The sequence below is a fragment of the Lathamus discolor genome, chromosome 2 (assembly GCF_037157495.1).
Source record: "Lathamus discolor isolate bLatDis1 chromosome 2, bLatDis1.hap1, whole genome shotgun sequence".
NCBI lineage: Eukaryota > Metazoa > Chordata > Aves > Psittaciformes > Psittacidae > Lathamus > Lathamus discolor.
Window position 1 is genome coordinate 17,535,675 of NC_088885.1, and position 15,095 is coordinate 17,550,769.

The following is a 15,095-nucleotide window of genomic DNA, read 5'->3' on the forward strand; positions in this document are numbered from 1 at the left end:
GCCATGGCATTTTATTTGACACTAAACTAAAGCAGCTGTTTGCAATTAGACCGCATAAAAAGAACAATAACAAAAATGCAGCCTGCCCTTCCAGCTCTTCACATACTCAATGCAAAGAGTTCACCAAGTTCTGGTGCTTTTCCCTCTCTGTTCTCTAACTAAAACATCCCAAACAGTTGATCTCATTGAAGACCAAACAGAAAGAAAATGTTTATCATTCCCCCAATGTTTCTGATGGGCAGGAGCGACTGGTTGATGGAAGATAAACGCTGCTCTGGGTGTGTGTGTGCAGGCACGGCTCTCGCTGCCACAAAGCTGTTCTAAGCACAACGTTAAAGGGAGACGAGGGCCAGGCGATGGCCGTTACTGTGCTAGGACAGGATGAGGTAGAGAGCTGGTTTCTTACCAGGACTAGGATCCAGGGCAGCTGGCCCACCCTCCCATTGGGAACAGTGAACAAGGAGCTTGTAAAATACACAGTCCAAATGGAAATGACCCCTATTGACTGAAACCAGCTGCATGTCAGACCTCTCACTGTCTCTCTTGATTTGCTATCTCAAATAAATGGATGTGGTAGAAGGGGCTATGGAAAGAAAACAAAATAATTCATTCTCCTTGAAGTTGTGCCACACTAATAAGCCACAGTTTTTACAGCTGAAAAAAAATGTTTATTCGCAGATTAAGTTTTTCCCTCCTTTTTTTTAGCTTTGAAAGTCTGCAGTTTAGAATAAGACATGCTGTAGTTCAGCCTCAGAGGTCTCTGACAAATATAGCATGGGTAGATTTTGTTAGGTATTCATCACATAAAACTGATGGCTAATGAGAGCTTGGTTATTTTGCGTTTTGATTCAGAAAACAAAGTTAAAACAGCTTTTGTTGGTGCTTTGGCTTAGATCTGTGTGGTGGCTCAACTGCATAAAAAAGGTCTTAGTTTTGAAGAAGAATGACATGCGGAATGACTTGACTTATTCATATGTTGTTTTCCATATTTTTCCTAATACACTCCTGAGTAACACCAGTTATTCTGAACATTGTGAATTGCTGCTTGCTACCAGGGTAGCACTTCAATTTGAAAACATTAAGGGCAACAGCTGCTAAAGTCTTCCATGTTACACCCAGGATGAGTTACTGCTACTGATACTAGATTGAGCTCCGTTCTGACTTTAGAGGCAGGGAAGGGCATATTTAACTCCACTGCCATAGTTGCCTCAATCTTGCTTTGAGAAGATCATCAGGTTTTGATGGTCATGGTTTGATAGGCTTTCTTAAGGAAACTTCTTAAAAGTCATCAATCTAGCTTTTCTTCACACAAACCGAGGCACTGATGTTTTACAAATGTATCTTTTCTTTTTCTTTTTTTTTTTCCTTAAGTCTTGTTCAGCCAATCGATTGTTAGTGAAATAAACCACCAGATTTGGATTAATGGATCTATTACAGTGTCTCAGTGGAATGATCTTCATGAAGTCTGCAAAAAACATGTGGGATACAAAAATTTGAGTATGACACTTGAAATTGACCCTGTTATTTCTTTTTGCCTGCCACAACCTTCTTTTGTTTTGTTTCATTTGGGGTTTTTTGTTTGTTTGTTTGTTGGGAGCTTTTTCTAATATTTTTCTTTTTTATTTCTTTGTAAGAAGTTGTTTCTTCTTCACTGCCAGGTACACAAACACAATAAGGCACCAGCTTTGAACACAGGAGCCTTTACCTTTCCCACTGGCCTTGCAGTGGAGTTGCACAGGCAATAACAGATGATATTTCAATATAAAGCAGATTGACATTCCCATCTATAGGTTCTGAGTGTGCTGGCATTCATTCTCTTTACTTTAAAGACAAAACCAAAAGGCAGCTTAATCTGGTCATTGTTTCTCCACTGGCAGATTTTAGCCATGTTGGCTTGTAGGATCTTCTGACTGTCATCTGTAACTCACAAGATACAGGGGACATCAGTGAGGTGTCTCTGTACCAGGACAGCTCACAGCCTTGGGATGACCCTGTAACTGCACTGAAAGGAAACCTTTTTTTTTCCCTCTGTATTCCAGCTACAGCTTTAGTACACAAGTGCCCTATCCTGCAGTCCAAAATGTGGCAGCCCTTCCCAATGCCCTCTGGTGGTGTTCAGGGAAAAGTGAACAAATCCCATTGATACTAAGGAGAGTTTTGTCTTCATCGGGTCTCCAGGGCCCAAACCAGTGACAAACGTGAGGTGTACAAAACAGAAGGAGGGATTGGCATGCAATAACAACACAGCAGGTGTTTGAACTTTCCAGCAGAGAAAGAGGATCAGGTTGAGGCCACCCTCATTATTTTCCTGTCTTTCTGATGAAAAAACAGGTTGGGTGCTAGAATACATTTGAGCCTGAATTTGCAAAACACATGAATACAATATATTTATCAATGAGTCTCTTAAATAGTATCTGTAGTAAAAACAAGACGGGAACTTTGTCTCACTTATATTTTAATCAGACTTTCCTTTTTAAAAGTTGCAAGAATACATGCTTGATGAAGCTAACACTAGTGAGCTGGCCAAAGAGAAGAGGATAATAGCCAGTTATTTTTCCTTAGCAGCACAGTAGGAAATGTGTAACTGTTACATTTCAGTTGAGATGTTTATATCTTCACATATTTATAGTGGAAAACTAGATTAAAGCACCAGAATATGTTCTTTCTCAAACTGAAATAAGATGCCTTTTTTTCAAGGGAACAGCAAGGAAAAAACTAAATAAATCTCAAAACACAGGACAAGCACCACTTCTACAGCAGCAGAAATCCTGTTCTGGTTGCTCAGATAATCTTGTATGAATGTTGAATTTTCTGCCTTGTTCTGTTCCAGAGACTGAAGGCAGCGCTGACTCATCATCCTGCCGCCATGTCGAATGGGAATATGAACACCATGGGCCACATGATGGAAATGATGAGCTCACGGCAGGACCAGACGCCACACCATCATATGCACTCACATCCTCATCAGCACCAGACACTGCCACCTCATCACTCATACCCGCATCAGCACCAGCACCCGACGCACCATCCTCATCCTCAGCCTCATCACCAGCAGAATCATCCCCACCACCACTCTCACTCGCACCTTCACGCACACCCGGCACATCACCAGACCTCGCCGCACCCCCCGCTGCACTCCAGTGGACAAGCACAGGTAGACCTTCCTGCCATGCTGCATCGCTGAGTTGTGCTGTTATGTGGAGTTAAAGCCTGATCCCTGGGTTGTTTCTACATGCACACATCTTGTTAGATACAAACCCCTCAGGCTACTCATAAATGTCTGCTACTAGCGGTGGAGAAGCCCAAATTTTATTCAGAAAATGGAGTGAAGCAACAACTTGTTTTGCTGCTTAATTTGCTAGACATTTGTAATATCTTACTTTATAAGGAGCTCCAAGGTTTTTCAGTGCTGTGAGCTCTGCGAATTGCCACATATCCTTTTATGGATGAGATTTATTGTGGAGATTAGCATATTATGTATGTTGCTTAATGTGCTTGAACCTGAACTTCTCAGGCCAAGATTTGAAGAGCTGTATGTGTTCTACCTGCAGAAACATAGCACCACCTCTGAAACGGCACTGGTATGTGTGTGTATATGTGTTCATAACTGGAGATAGTAGGGGAAGTTCTAAGGTAAGATACACTGTCTTTGAGGAAAAGAAGAAAGGATCCAGACCCTGTGAAGCGGAGAGAAGCCCTCATCTGCAAAGTATGAGAGAAAGACAAAATTGGCTGAGTGTGCAGGCAATAGTTGGTGGATGTTGTGATAGGAGAAAAAGATGGTGAAACCAGTCCAAGGAGAGAGCTTTAAACCAGGAAGGCAATTCTGAATTGGATTCAGATGATAACTCAGTGAAGGTCTCCATTGAATGAGATGAAGATCTCAATTTTTGGACCAAGTATATTGGCTTCAGCAATTTGCACAATTCAATATCTGAACTGTATGTTTCTTGAACTAATGAACTAGTAAGCACAGACTTCAGCAGAGTCATTTTTAAGAGGAATTCTATTAATGTCTCAAGATGACAGGCTTCTGCATCAAGGTTCCTATAAGAAATGTAAAGCCCTGGGGCAGTGACTGTAACATGCCAGGTCTAGGGAGCAAATTTAAGGAAGACAAGTGGGCAGTGCATAGAATGCGGACAAAAAGGAGTGCCAGCCACAAGAAGTTCAATCTGTGAAGTATTGTGTTGCTTGAAAATACCTTTCAGCCAAGCTCTTAGAAAACATTAAAGAAAATGAGAGGATTTGGCTGACATCCCAGTGTCCCACAACATTAACTATTTACTAACATCTAGCTTTATTACTGCAGAGGCTGCAAGCACATGGGATTTCCCTGAAGCATTTGCTAATGTAAAATGAATTGTCAGCTTTAGAGAAACAGTCTAAATAAGAAAGCAGCAGACTCCCCTGTGAGAAGATGTCCAGAGCTTTCCTAAGTTTAGTTCAGTTTTTACTTTGTGAATTAAATTATTTTCTCGTCTGTTAATGAGTTATCTTCCTTGGAGTTGTTTAAAACCTCCAATAAAAAGTATCTCATAACAGAGAAACCAAAAGTAACCTGATGACCATCTTCGAGATCCATGACAGAGTAAGGATAAAGTTGTGCTTAGCAGACTAAGAACTTCATGGATGAGATGAAGGAAGTCACTTAACCTCTCTGAGGCTTTTAAAACAAGGGTAATAGTACTGACACCTCACTGGGGTGAGGGAGGATAAACATGGTAATGCAGGTGAGTCAGATACCATGGTACGGAACATTGCTGTAAAACATCCACATTTCCAATTTTACCAGGTGAGGAGAAAACAGTTACCAGAGAACTAAAAATCTCCCAGTTTTAGGGTAAGGTCAATGAGTGAGCGGGCCCTCCTCTGGACCTGCTCGGGCAGGTCAATGTCTTTTTTATACTCCTTCCTGTAAGGACAGCCTAGACTTCTGTGCTTTGTATTCCCTGTTAGCTACGCAGCCCAAAAGGCTCACAGTTATTCAAGAAGACATACAGGCACCAGGGTATGTGGGCTGACTGGCAGCCACACTGCTATGTCAGATTTACCCTCGTGTCCCAGCACCACACAGTCTCTGGAGCTGGGCCTGTGCAGTCAGATGATCTTTGCCACCTACAGCATGCCCCTGGAGGCAACAGGCCCCATTGGGGATCAAGGAGGTCTTCACCTTTTCATAGGTGTGTCATTCCTCCGTTCTTTCACCTGGGAATGGAGGGTGATGGAGTAGGAATTCTAGGATCAGCAGCTTCCCCAGGCAGCAGAGCTCTTGATGCATGTCTGCTCCCATGGAGTGAAGGCAATAGCAATCTCTGATGAGATGTGTTAGTGGGGAGAAAAGGAGAGTTTGCTGAGTAATAATCACATGGTTATTACTTTCTAAGCTCATCCATAGTCCCCATGGCAATGGCCTCTTTGGGGGTCATATTGCTCCAGCAGACTTTAATTTTATGGTGTGATTTACTAATTATTGACCTCCTTATTCTTCTGAGCCAGATTCTTTCATTCCAAACCACCTGCCAAATGACAGCATGGTCCACGCTACTGTAAGCCATGTGCTCCCATGCTGAGACTGTCATTATTCTACACCACACCCTTCTGTAATGTTGGAATTCATTTCATGCTTTTCAGCTTTCATTTTGATACACAGGAGCCCAATGAATTATGCTTTCATAGAATGAGTTAATGGGTATTAGTTTTATGGTAAGTAGCAAAGAACAGAGAGAAATTGGATCAAGCATAAAAGTAGAAACCACTTTCTGAGAAAGTGAAGTATTTTATCAAGTTGTAGCTATGTTGCCTCAGCCACTACAGAAATGATTCCTCTGTTGGTCCCATGAAGGTTTCTTCATATCAGACTTGCCACAGCAATAGCTTAAGCAGAGTTTGGGTGTTGTTTCATTCTCTTAGCTGTCCTATACTTGTCTTCATTATGGATGTGATTAGCATCCTCTAAGAAAAACATTAACTTCAATTTCAGTACATGTTAATTTTCTCTCTTTTGTCCCTGGGCAGGGCAGTGAAGTGAAATCCTGCTAGAGAAAGATGCTAGGACAGATACTCAGATCTAGCCTAACAGATTTCAGGGTCAAGAGCTATCTAATAAGAGTCAGTTAATTATCTCACGTGACATTATTAGTGACGTAATGGCAACCTTTATAATTAATATCTGCCAGAGATAGAGAGGAGGTTTTGTTGTTCTGAAAATGCGCTCTGGCTGCTGAAAGACTAGCTGGTACATTCTAAAACCAGAATGACTCACTAGTTATTCAGGAGAAAATGACTGTATGAGGAAAAAAACCCAAAGAGTCGTACGGTTACCTTTTTCTGCCTGTGTAGCAGTCCCCACTGAGAGAGTTAAGAAACAAGAATTTTTAAAGCTGAATTAAAAAGGAGAGAAGTGGCATAAGAAAAGCTTTTGGTGTCCAGAAACATAAATAACAGATCTCTCAAGCCTGGAAAGGTGTGTGTGTGAGAGAGAAAGTGAGGGGCCTTTGGTGTCATGTTGACATTGAAAGAGATCTCTGTGGCCTCTGTGCTTAGGCATATTGCTAAAGAGGCAGTGTGCTCAGCCCCAGGTGTATGGGGAGCAGCTGACATCCCTTGGCAATGATCTCCAGGTGGCAGCCCTGGGATGCTGGTGGTAATGGGAGATACGGACAGCGGTCCTATGATGCTGGTGGCTGCAGCCACTACAGCTGCCATAGTCCTGGGACACCAGCCCCTGGTGTGGACAGGGGGCTGGAGATTTTACCAGCAAACATATGGAGCTAATACAGGATGAAACTTTAAAAATCAGTCAGAAAGTGCAGGGCGGCTTATTTATTTTTAGATGGTTATTTTTTTAAAACATTTTTCTGCTTCTGTGAGAGAGATTCCCTGACTGTGCAGCATATGCAACATAAAGCTGGGAATACATTTGGCTTCATGCAAAAAGAGTTATCAGATGCACAGAGTAATTACACATAAAATTGCCACTTTAATTGGCACAAGTCAGCTGGGGGAGGAAGCAAAGTCTTCTTCACAGTTTGTGGCGAGATTCTAGACAGAGAAGCGACCTCGCAAGACGCAAGACGATAGTATCATTTTAATTGAGACAGACAGAAGTGTTAGGCAAACACATGTTAATTGCCGCAATTGAAATTCAGGGCTCAGTCTGACAAAGCGCTGAGTACGTCCACTCCCTGGAGTCAAAGGAAGCACCTTGGAGGTTTGGGCTTTTGCCAGGACAAGAGGGTTAATTCTGAGTCAACAATTCAGGTTTCCAGACTATTCCAGACTGTGCTGGAGCGGCGGCAGCAATGTGAGCTGCAGCAGCGGCTCCCATTGGGTTTGAGCAATGGGACCCATGGGTCAGGCTCCCAAGCCCCAAACACAGTCCAGACCCCATGGCCTGGAACCTTGGGAAGGCAGGAAAGCAGTCCAAAAGCTGGTTATTCCAGGGTAGCTGAATGTTAAGTTGGATGCTTCTTCCTGACAGGGACATGGGTATGTGTTTCATCCACCCAGGAGTGGAGTACAGACTATGTGGGACTGTCCCCACCACACACCTTTTCTGTAACGCACCAGTTACTCTGTGGAGCAGGACTGATACTCTCCTGCACTTGAAAAAGCACCAATACATATTTTTCCATATTTTCATAGCAGCAGGAATAGATGTAGTGTGCCTCTATTGTCAAAGCCAGGCTGCTGAATAAAAGGGAGCATAGCATCCACGGGGGTCAAAAGAAAATGCCTGGTAAGGGGAATAACCCTTCTCCATGCAGTGCAGGGATACCCAAACACGGGTTCAAGTTCAGATACCTAAATCCTTTCTTTTGTCCCAGATGAGGGGCACTGAGGTCTGCTGGCCTTGCATGATCCCAGCCTGAGGCTTCCCAGCTCCACTCCGGTGGAAAGAGTGTTGCAGCTCCCATCTCCAGAGGTGGTAAAGCATGAGACGGAGATGGGGAAGTCTGGGAAATAGAAATGTCCTAAAGCTGTGGAGGCAATTGGGGAAAAAAAGAGAGACAGAAATAAGGCTACTACAGTCCCCTGCTTTGATTAAAACAGTTGCTGAGAGAAACTTGATATTTCAGGTTTGAAATAGGTGGTGGCAGAGAAAGTACCTACGTGAACGTTTTCAATAACTAACTGTAAGGGGAAAAATATTTTCCCTACTAATATTCAGAGGATCGCTTCCAGAAAATGCCCCTTTTGACTACGGCAGACATTTGCCAGCAGCTAATTTCAGTGGCAACTGGCACAGCCTTTTAACTTGCGCCTGTTGCAGACCTCGCCGGGCAGCAGGACGGGCATGTGAGACTTCCCTTCCCACTTCAGCATCCCCCTCGGTAACTTTTCCCCCTCACCACCCTGTGCCAAACCTCTTCTTCTCACCAGGTTTCGCCGGCAGCGCAGCAGATGCAGCCCACACAGACGATACAGCCACCGCAGCCGACCGGAGGCCGCAGGAGGAGGGTGGTAGACGAGGACCCGGATGAGAGGCGGCGGAAATTTCTGGAAAGGAACCGAGCCGCCGCCACGCGCTGCAGACAGAAGAGGAAGGTCTGGGTGATGTCACTGGAAAAGAAAGCAGAAGAGCTCACCCAGACAAACATGCAGCTTCAGGTGCGAGACACTGCCTGCGCCCCTGAGGACACAGAGGGGCTCTTTGTGCACGGAGGGGCTGGTGGTGCCTTTGGGGCTGCCCCCATACAGCCGGCTCCTAGCAGGAGCAGGGGCATAATCAAAGTCCATTAATCAAGATGTGTGTGCTTCAATTAAAGAAATAATTACATGTTAGTGGGATAAGCCAGGAAAAAGCTGTCTTGGAATTCAGAAGCCTTCACTAGATGTAGTTGTACTTATTTTCTTTTCTTGTCACTGCTTTTCAGGGGGATTTTTTTGGAAGTGCCATTAACTCGGCTGTAAAAGACTATTTTAGAGAAGGGCGTGTAACTAAACCTTCAGTCAAAGCAGGCAAGATAGGAGCGTAAATAGATCAGTCTAACAGTAAGAAAAATTATATGAATAGATGAAAATACCCTGAGTATGATGATAAAAGCCTTTCTTACAGTGCTGCCCTTCTTATGGTGGGCACAGTAGTTCTGCCCCATTCATAGGTGTTCCTGTGTGCTTCCAGGAAGCCAAGTTGCCTTCAGAACAAGTTATAAAATAATGTCATGGACAAATGTTATCATAAACGCAGCACACGAGCACCATGTGCCAGTTTGCTCAGTTCTGCTGAAGTTGTGGCACAGTTTCTGTGTTCTTGGGTTATAACTTTGCAGAAGAGCCTGCTTTAAGCTTTGTGGCAAACCAAACTCTCTCTTTCTTTTCTAGAACGAGGTTTCCATGCTGAAAAATGAGGTAGCACAGCTGAAACAGTTATTGTTAACACATAAAGACTGTCCAATAACAGCTATGCAGAAAGAATCGCAAGGATATCTAAGTAAGTAGCTGGTATGTTTGCACTGTCTCCACACTCCTCACAGGAAAGCAAAGTTTCCAATTCTTCCCTCCAGAACCCCTTGTTGGTCATATTATCTCTTGAACCTGTCTTCTCAAACATCATCCAAGCCATCCAGTCTCCTGCCCTTACTTATCCAGCCCCGCACCAAACCAAAAAAGCCCTGGTTAGCAGAGCTAGCCCTCCCCACCCCTCCCTTCAGCAAGGAGATACACATGGATGGACACTCGCTCCCCTGTGGAGGATCCTGCTTGAACTCACAGCTCCAAACCTGCAAGAGTCCTCCTGGGCACAGCACTGCCAGAACCTTAAAATAACTCTCAAAAGGAAAGTTATAAAGGAAAATATTACAGTTCCCTCCAGTGAAAATGGTCCTGTGCTCTGACAGTGGCACAGACCAGGAGTGGCGCAGGTTTTCAAGGTTTGTTAACTCTTTCTTAACTCTTAATCTTTCTTTTTTCCACAAAGTTATCATTTAATGGAGACGTTGGATTGATTCTGTCTCATTGATGCATTTTATGAGTGTGGTAATTTAGGGACAAACTCTTTGCTTGGCTCTAGAACGGCTCAAAAGAGACTCAGGGTTAATATCTGCTAGATTACGGTGTTCCCTTAAAATAGAGCCCATTTCTGTCTCCTCTGCATCACTATGCATCTGGCTTTTTAACAGCACTCAAAGACAAAAAATATATAATTACATTACATGCCTGTCAACTGTTGCTTGAATAAGATTTTCTGTGCTGCAGTGCACTGCACTCATTTTGGTTCCTGCTGGAGTGAATAAAGCATTTAAGCATCCCAACTGATTTTATAGACATTAAGATATCAGATTTTTTATTCCGACATTGGTTTTATAGTCTTTAAGGTCTTGGACTTACTTCAAGGTCTCAGCTCCTGAAGTCAGGTTGATATCAGAGAAGCTGTCTTAAAAAAAAGAATATCATAACAAAAGCTGCAAAAGATCAGAAGATGGAGAGTGTTGGATAACTGTGTACTTTGAAATCCTGGGACTGTGCATGCCTCAGGTTGTTAGTAGCTCTGCTGTAGTAGTACATCCCTTTTCCAGGAGTGTCACCGAGCCTGGGCTTGTCACTCGGATGGAAATATGAATGTGCATTGTTTCTGTGCCCTCACCCCCTTCCCAGGTCCCGAGAGCAGTCCTCCTGCGAGCCCGGTCCCAGCTTGCTCCCAGCAGCAAGTCATCCAACACAACACCATCACAACCTCCTCCTCTGTCAGCGACGTCGTGGGAAGCTCCACTCTCACCCAGCTCGCCAGCCACAGAACAGACATCAACCCCATCCTTTAAAGGTGGTTGATCAGAAACTGCTAGGGGAGTGTGGTAGCGTATGAAAGCGTCCTCTGTGCTAAGGACATTTGCAACCGTAACTCAAGCCTGGAAGATTCCTCAGTTCTTGAAAGACTCTGGCTTTCATTTTTATAGTTATTAAAATGTCTTTTATACTTAGTTACATGAAAGGGAGTTATGCAATTAATATGCTATCAGCTTGAGAAATGCTTTGGTGCTTTCTCCAGTTTTTTTGGTACCAGTTACTTGTTTATAAACCTAACTGTTTCTGTACATAGTCATGTTTCCTTCTCACCAATCTAGCCTGAAGCCTCAGAAATACCGAGTTGTGTTAAACTGCAGCTTGTTAGACAGCGTGAGGCATGAAAAGTATTAAACAGAATCATACGTACGTAACTAGGAGTAATTAGGCTATAAATACAGAGAGAAGGGATCTGCTGACAGCATAGTAGAAAAAGAGTTAGCGTTGTGCTATCAGCAGACCCCGTCTTGCATTCAGAGCCTCTTTCAAAGCAGTTATATAGGATGTGGCTATCAGGACAAAATCAAGCCCAAATAACATGTTCTTTTGACTAGACCTCCCCCTTCTCCTCTCTCCCCTACCCTGGCCTTTTTCTCCTTCAGTTATTCTCACACCTTCCTTTTCCCTTCCCAAAACCTTTTCATCCTCAGCTTTTTCTCTTTTTCTACCCTGCTTTTTTTCATTCCAAGGCTTTCTCACTTCCCTCTCTTTTTCTGAAAGAATGGTGATGAACAAGCAAAAACTTCAAGCCCAGCTAAAAACTGTCGGCGCGGCTGCTGCTTTCACTAGCTCTTCACCCGCAGCTGGGCTGTGCTGAGCATTTGGCTTTTAAAAAAAAGAAATGCTCCTGATTTAGTGTTTTTAATAAACAGTGAAAGGCAAAAGCAGTGCAGCCCCAGGTGAAGCAGGATTGAGAGCCAGCTGTGTTGATGCTAGCAGCTCTGTGAGCTTCTGCGGTGAGGTACAGGCGTAGTGAACAACACCTGAGAATCACAGGAATTCTTTTGCACTGCCAGTCATTAACACAGAAAAATCCATGTAGTGTATAATAATTCAGAAAACTTCTGTTCCCTAACCCGGTTGCGTTGTTCTAGCAACAAAAGCTAACAGCCTCAGGTTTCACAGGCTATAAATGAGAAATAAATCATTGTAATGGTTCTGACCAGCCGGAAAAATGCCAGTTTCAATTCCCAGGGAAAGACCTGCTCTCTGCAGGCATTCGTTTAAGCATCCATGGACTGATCCCGACCTGGCAGACAGCAGTGTAGCTTCACTGACTTTAATGGCACTTAACACCCCTTTACCGTGGGTAAGGAATTGTCTCATTAGGACGCTAAATAATTTTTAGAAGGCATGCAGCCGCTAAAAAGCACTGCAGGAATGGCAAATCCCACTGCACTCTGGATAAAATTCAGTCCTGCAAAGAGGGTCTGGAAAAGAGCCTTATGCCACAATTAAGGTTTTTGTTTGGACTCTGGGCCTGCCCCTCAGCGTGACTGATTTGCATCCCCGAGTGGTACCAGTGATTGATGGGAAAATCAGACGGAGATGATGCCAGTTAATTATGCTGCCTTGCTTTATACTGGGACCTGATTTTGCTCTCAAATCTGTCAGCGGCAAAACCTCCCGCTGCTTACTCAGGGAGCAGGCTCCAAGCTGGTGATAGATGTTCAAACATTTTGAGCTACATCTTTAATAGCAAAACCTAATTGACGTTATTCCTGGCAAATCCTCTAGCCATGAACATGCTTTGTTCTGAAGCAAAGTTCTCCTCCTCTAAGACTGTGTCTTTGGGCTTTAAACGAGTCTTGGGTTTGAGAAGGGTGGCTCATCTCCGTGCAGGAGGGAGCATGAAAAAACTGAAGCATGAGGCACTGTAAGGAGCAGGGCAGGCCTGGAAGGGAAAGCAAAATTCTGAGGATCATTCATTTCTGAATTTGTTCTTATCTCGCTGACTAACTTTTTGTCAGTATTCTTTTCTCTAACAGCTCACTTTCCATTTATGCAAGTACATTCAAAAGAAGATTTTTAATGTACAGTGTAAATCTTGACTTGATTATATAGTCTAAGAACCAAAAAGTTACAAAAAAAATACAAATGTAAAGGATTTTCTATTATATTTTAGACAAACAAATACTTTTAAAGTGTTTTAAATACTGAATCTATAATTTTTTGTTAACCTCCAGTTGTAATAGCTAAATGGTTTTGCTTCATCATGGCTCCCAAGGGAACTTTTTTCAAATATGCAGTCGAGCAAAATATTCCAGCTGAGTATCCGCTATGTAAAAAAAAGCCAAATAAGCCATTCCCCCTGTGTCTGAATTTCATCATTCACCATGAAAAAGAAAATGTCATCGCAGGGTTAATTTAAAAACTTTCCCTTTATATGGGTAGCACTTAAATACATTAAAAAATAGAAATCAAAGTTGTTGGTAATATTAGAATACCCAGTTGAGCTACACTGCACTAGAATTACGGTTTAGCTTCATTTTATTCAGTCTCCTCAATTAAAATATTTAGCTGTTAAACTGAAAGCCTCTACATTAAAAAGAAGAAAAAAAAAAGAAAAAAAAAAAAGAAAAAATACAAAAACCTTGCCTAAGTTTTGTTAAATTCAGCTACTTGAGAGTTTGACTGATGTGTATTATATATAGCTCAATTATTTCTTTTTTTAATGCTAACTAGGCAAGCCAACTACACATGTTGGCCTAAATGTGTAATTACAATGAAATGTCTCCTCTCTATACTATTGGCCTTTAGGTATAATCCTTGCTAGTGATGTGGAAATAAGTAAAGGATGAAAAGCTACTTGCTATTGCTTCTTGTAACTCTGTCGCAGGTTCACAGGCCAAGACAACACGCAGCATATTTATATCGGCTATATCATCAGTAAAGGGACCAACTGTACCAGGCACCTTATATTATTAATCAGATTTGCTTCCACATTAAAATGCTCTTGTTTTCTAGGGGAATGATCCTGCAGCCTTTCCTCAAGCTGCCGGTCCAGCTGGGCACTGGAGGCTGCCTGAGCAAGGGCTGCGGGAGAAGCCCCTGCCCGTCTGTCCCCAGGATGTCCCTCTGCTGCACAGTTGGTGGCAGTGGCCTCTTCCTAAGCATGTCACTCTAAATGCACTTCCTAGTCTCTTTCCATCAAGAAGAAATCCTGCTTTTCCACGAGCTACTACTGGAGATTGCTCCGCTGTCCTCCTGCCCCACCAATCCAGTCTGTCTCTGGGTTTGCCAGGCTCCATGCCCTATCCCACTACCAGCGAATGACTCGGACCTCTTCCATTGCCTGCTCTCCCGGGCACTAGCAGGGCAGCGAGCCCCATTTGGCACCTTGCTCAGGAGGAAGTATTTCTGTGGACAGTATCTCTCATCGCACAACATTGAAAGCATGTCGGAAATCTCAGCCACGGACAACTACAATACTCCGATCGGAAAGAAACGATGTTGTGATGCGGTTCCTTCATCCCTGCCCCACCCCATTCCCTGAATATATGCAAGCCATATTCCTAATGCTGCCTGTGGGAGACAAGTAGTTTGTGTGCTATCATGGTGTGTTTTATAAGGACCACGATGATGATGGTGGTGATTTATGGAGAATTTCACACTGTTGGGAGTTAATTCCTGCTACGAAGCTAAATGTCTGCTGCCCATCTTCTGAATAGTGGAAAGTCAATGGTTCAGTGCCTCAGTGCGTGTGGATTTAGTGTGTTAACTGACTCTGTCCTGTTAACTAACAAGCCAGCTATAACTGTTGTTAAATGCCCAACTTTTGAGGATTCATATTTTTTTAAGCAACAATATCTAGTGTTGAAAACTAGCCTTTTAGTTTAGGCAAAATGTGCTTTTTAGCAGCTAATACCTTTTTTAAGAAAAAAGCATATAGAGTGAATTTATGAAAATTCATGAGGACCAAAGCAATTTTAAAACAGGAATCTATTAATTTAGTATTCACATAGAATTTTATAAAGTATTTATTAATAAATGTTATTTTAACACATTCCATTTGAACAGTATTCTTGTACAGAATCTGTTTGTTTTTTTAAGTTACAATATTAGTTTTGCAATAAACTACTCTAGGTGTGTGTGCATCTTAGTTTTTCAGGGTCTCAAGCAGAAGTCATCCATCCAAGATGGAAAAGCCTGCTGAGGTCAGTTGTACAGAAATTCCTAGAATTAAATGTTTTCCTTAAAGCAGCATCTGCTTTTTCTTTTTGCTCTTTTTTTCCCCCTTCTTTTTTTGGTAACAACAAAACAAATGATAAACCTTCAGTTGTTTCCTTTGTATTGGAAAACATGCTCTC

The 15,095-nt window shown here is 42.8% G+C and overlaps 1 protein-coding gene across 3 annotated transcripts in view; it reads left to right on the forward strand.

The window, feature by feature from the left end:
• The window catches only part of CREB5 (cAMP responsive element binding protein 5), a 254,107-nt gene extending 243,174 nt beyond the window's left edge, over positions 1–10,933 (forward strand). For all 3 annotated transcript variants that reach the window (XM_065665956.1, XM_065665957.1, XM_065665958.1), the window contains 4 exons: positions 2,831–3,154; positions 8,386–8,613; positions 9,328–9,436; positions 10,600–10,933. In XM_065665956.1, the coding sequence (XP_065522028.1) occupies positions 2,831–3,154; positions 8,386–8,613; positions 9,328–9,436; positions 10,600–10,763 (825 nt within the window). In that variant the 3' untranslated portion in view covers positions 10,764–10,933. The remainder of the gene's footprint in view (positions 1–2,830; positions 3,155–8,385; positions 8,614–9,327; positions 9,437–10,599) is intronic.
• The last annotated feature ends 4,162 nt before the right edge of the window (positions 10,934–15,095 follow it).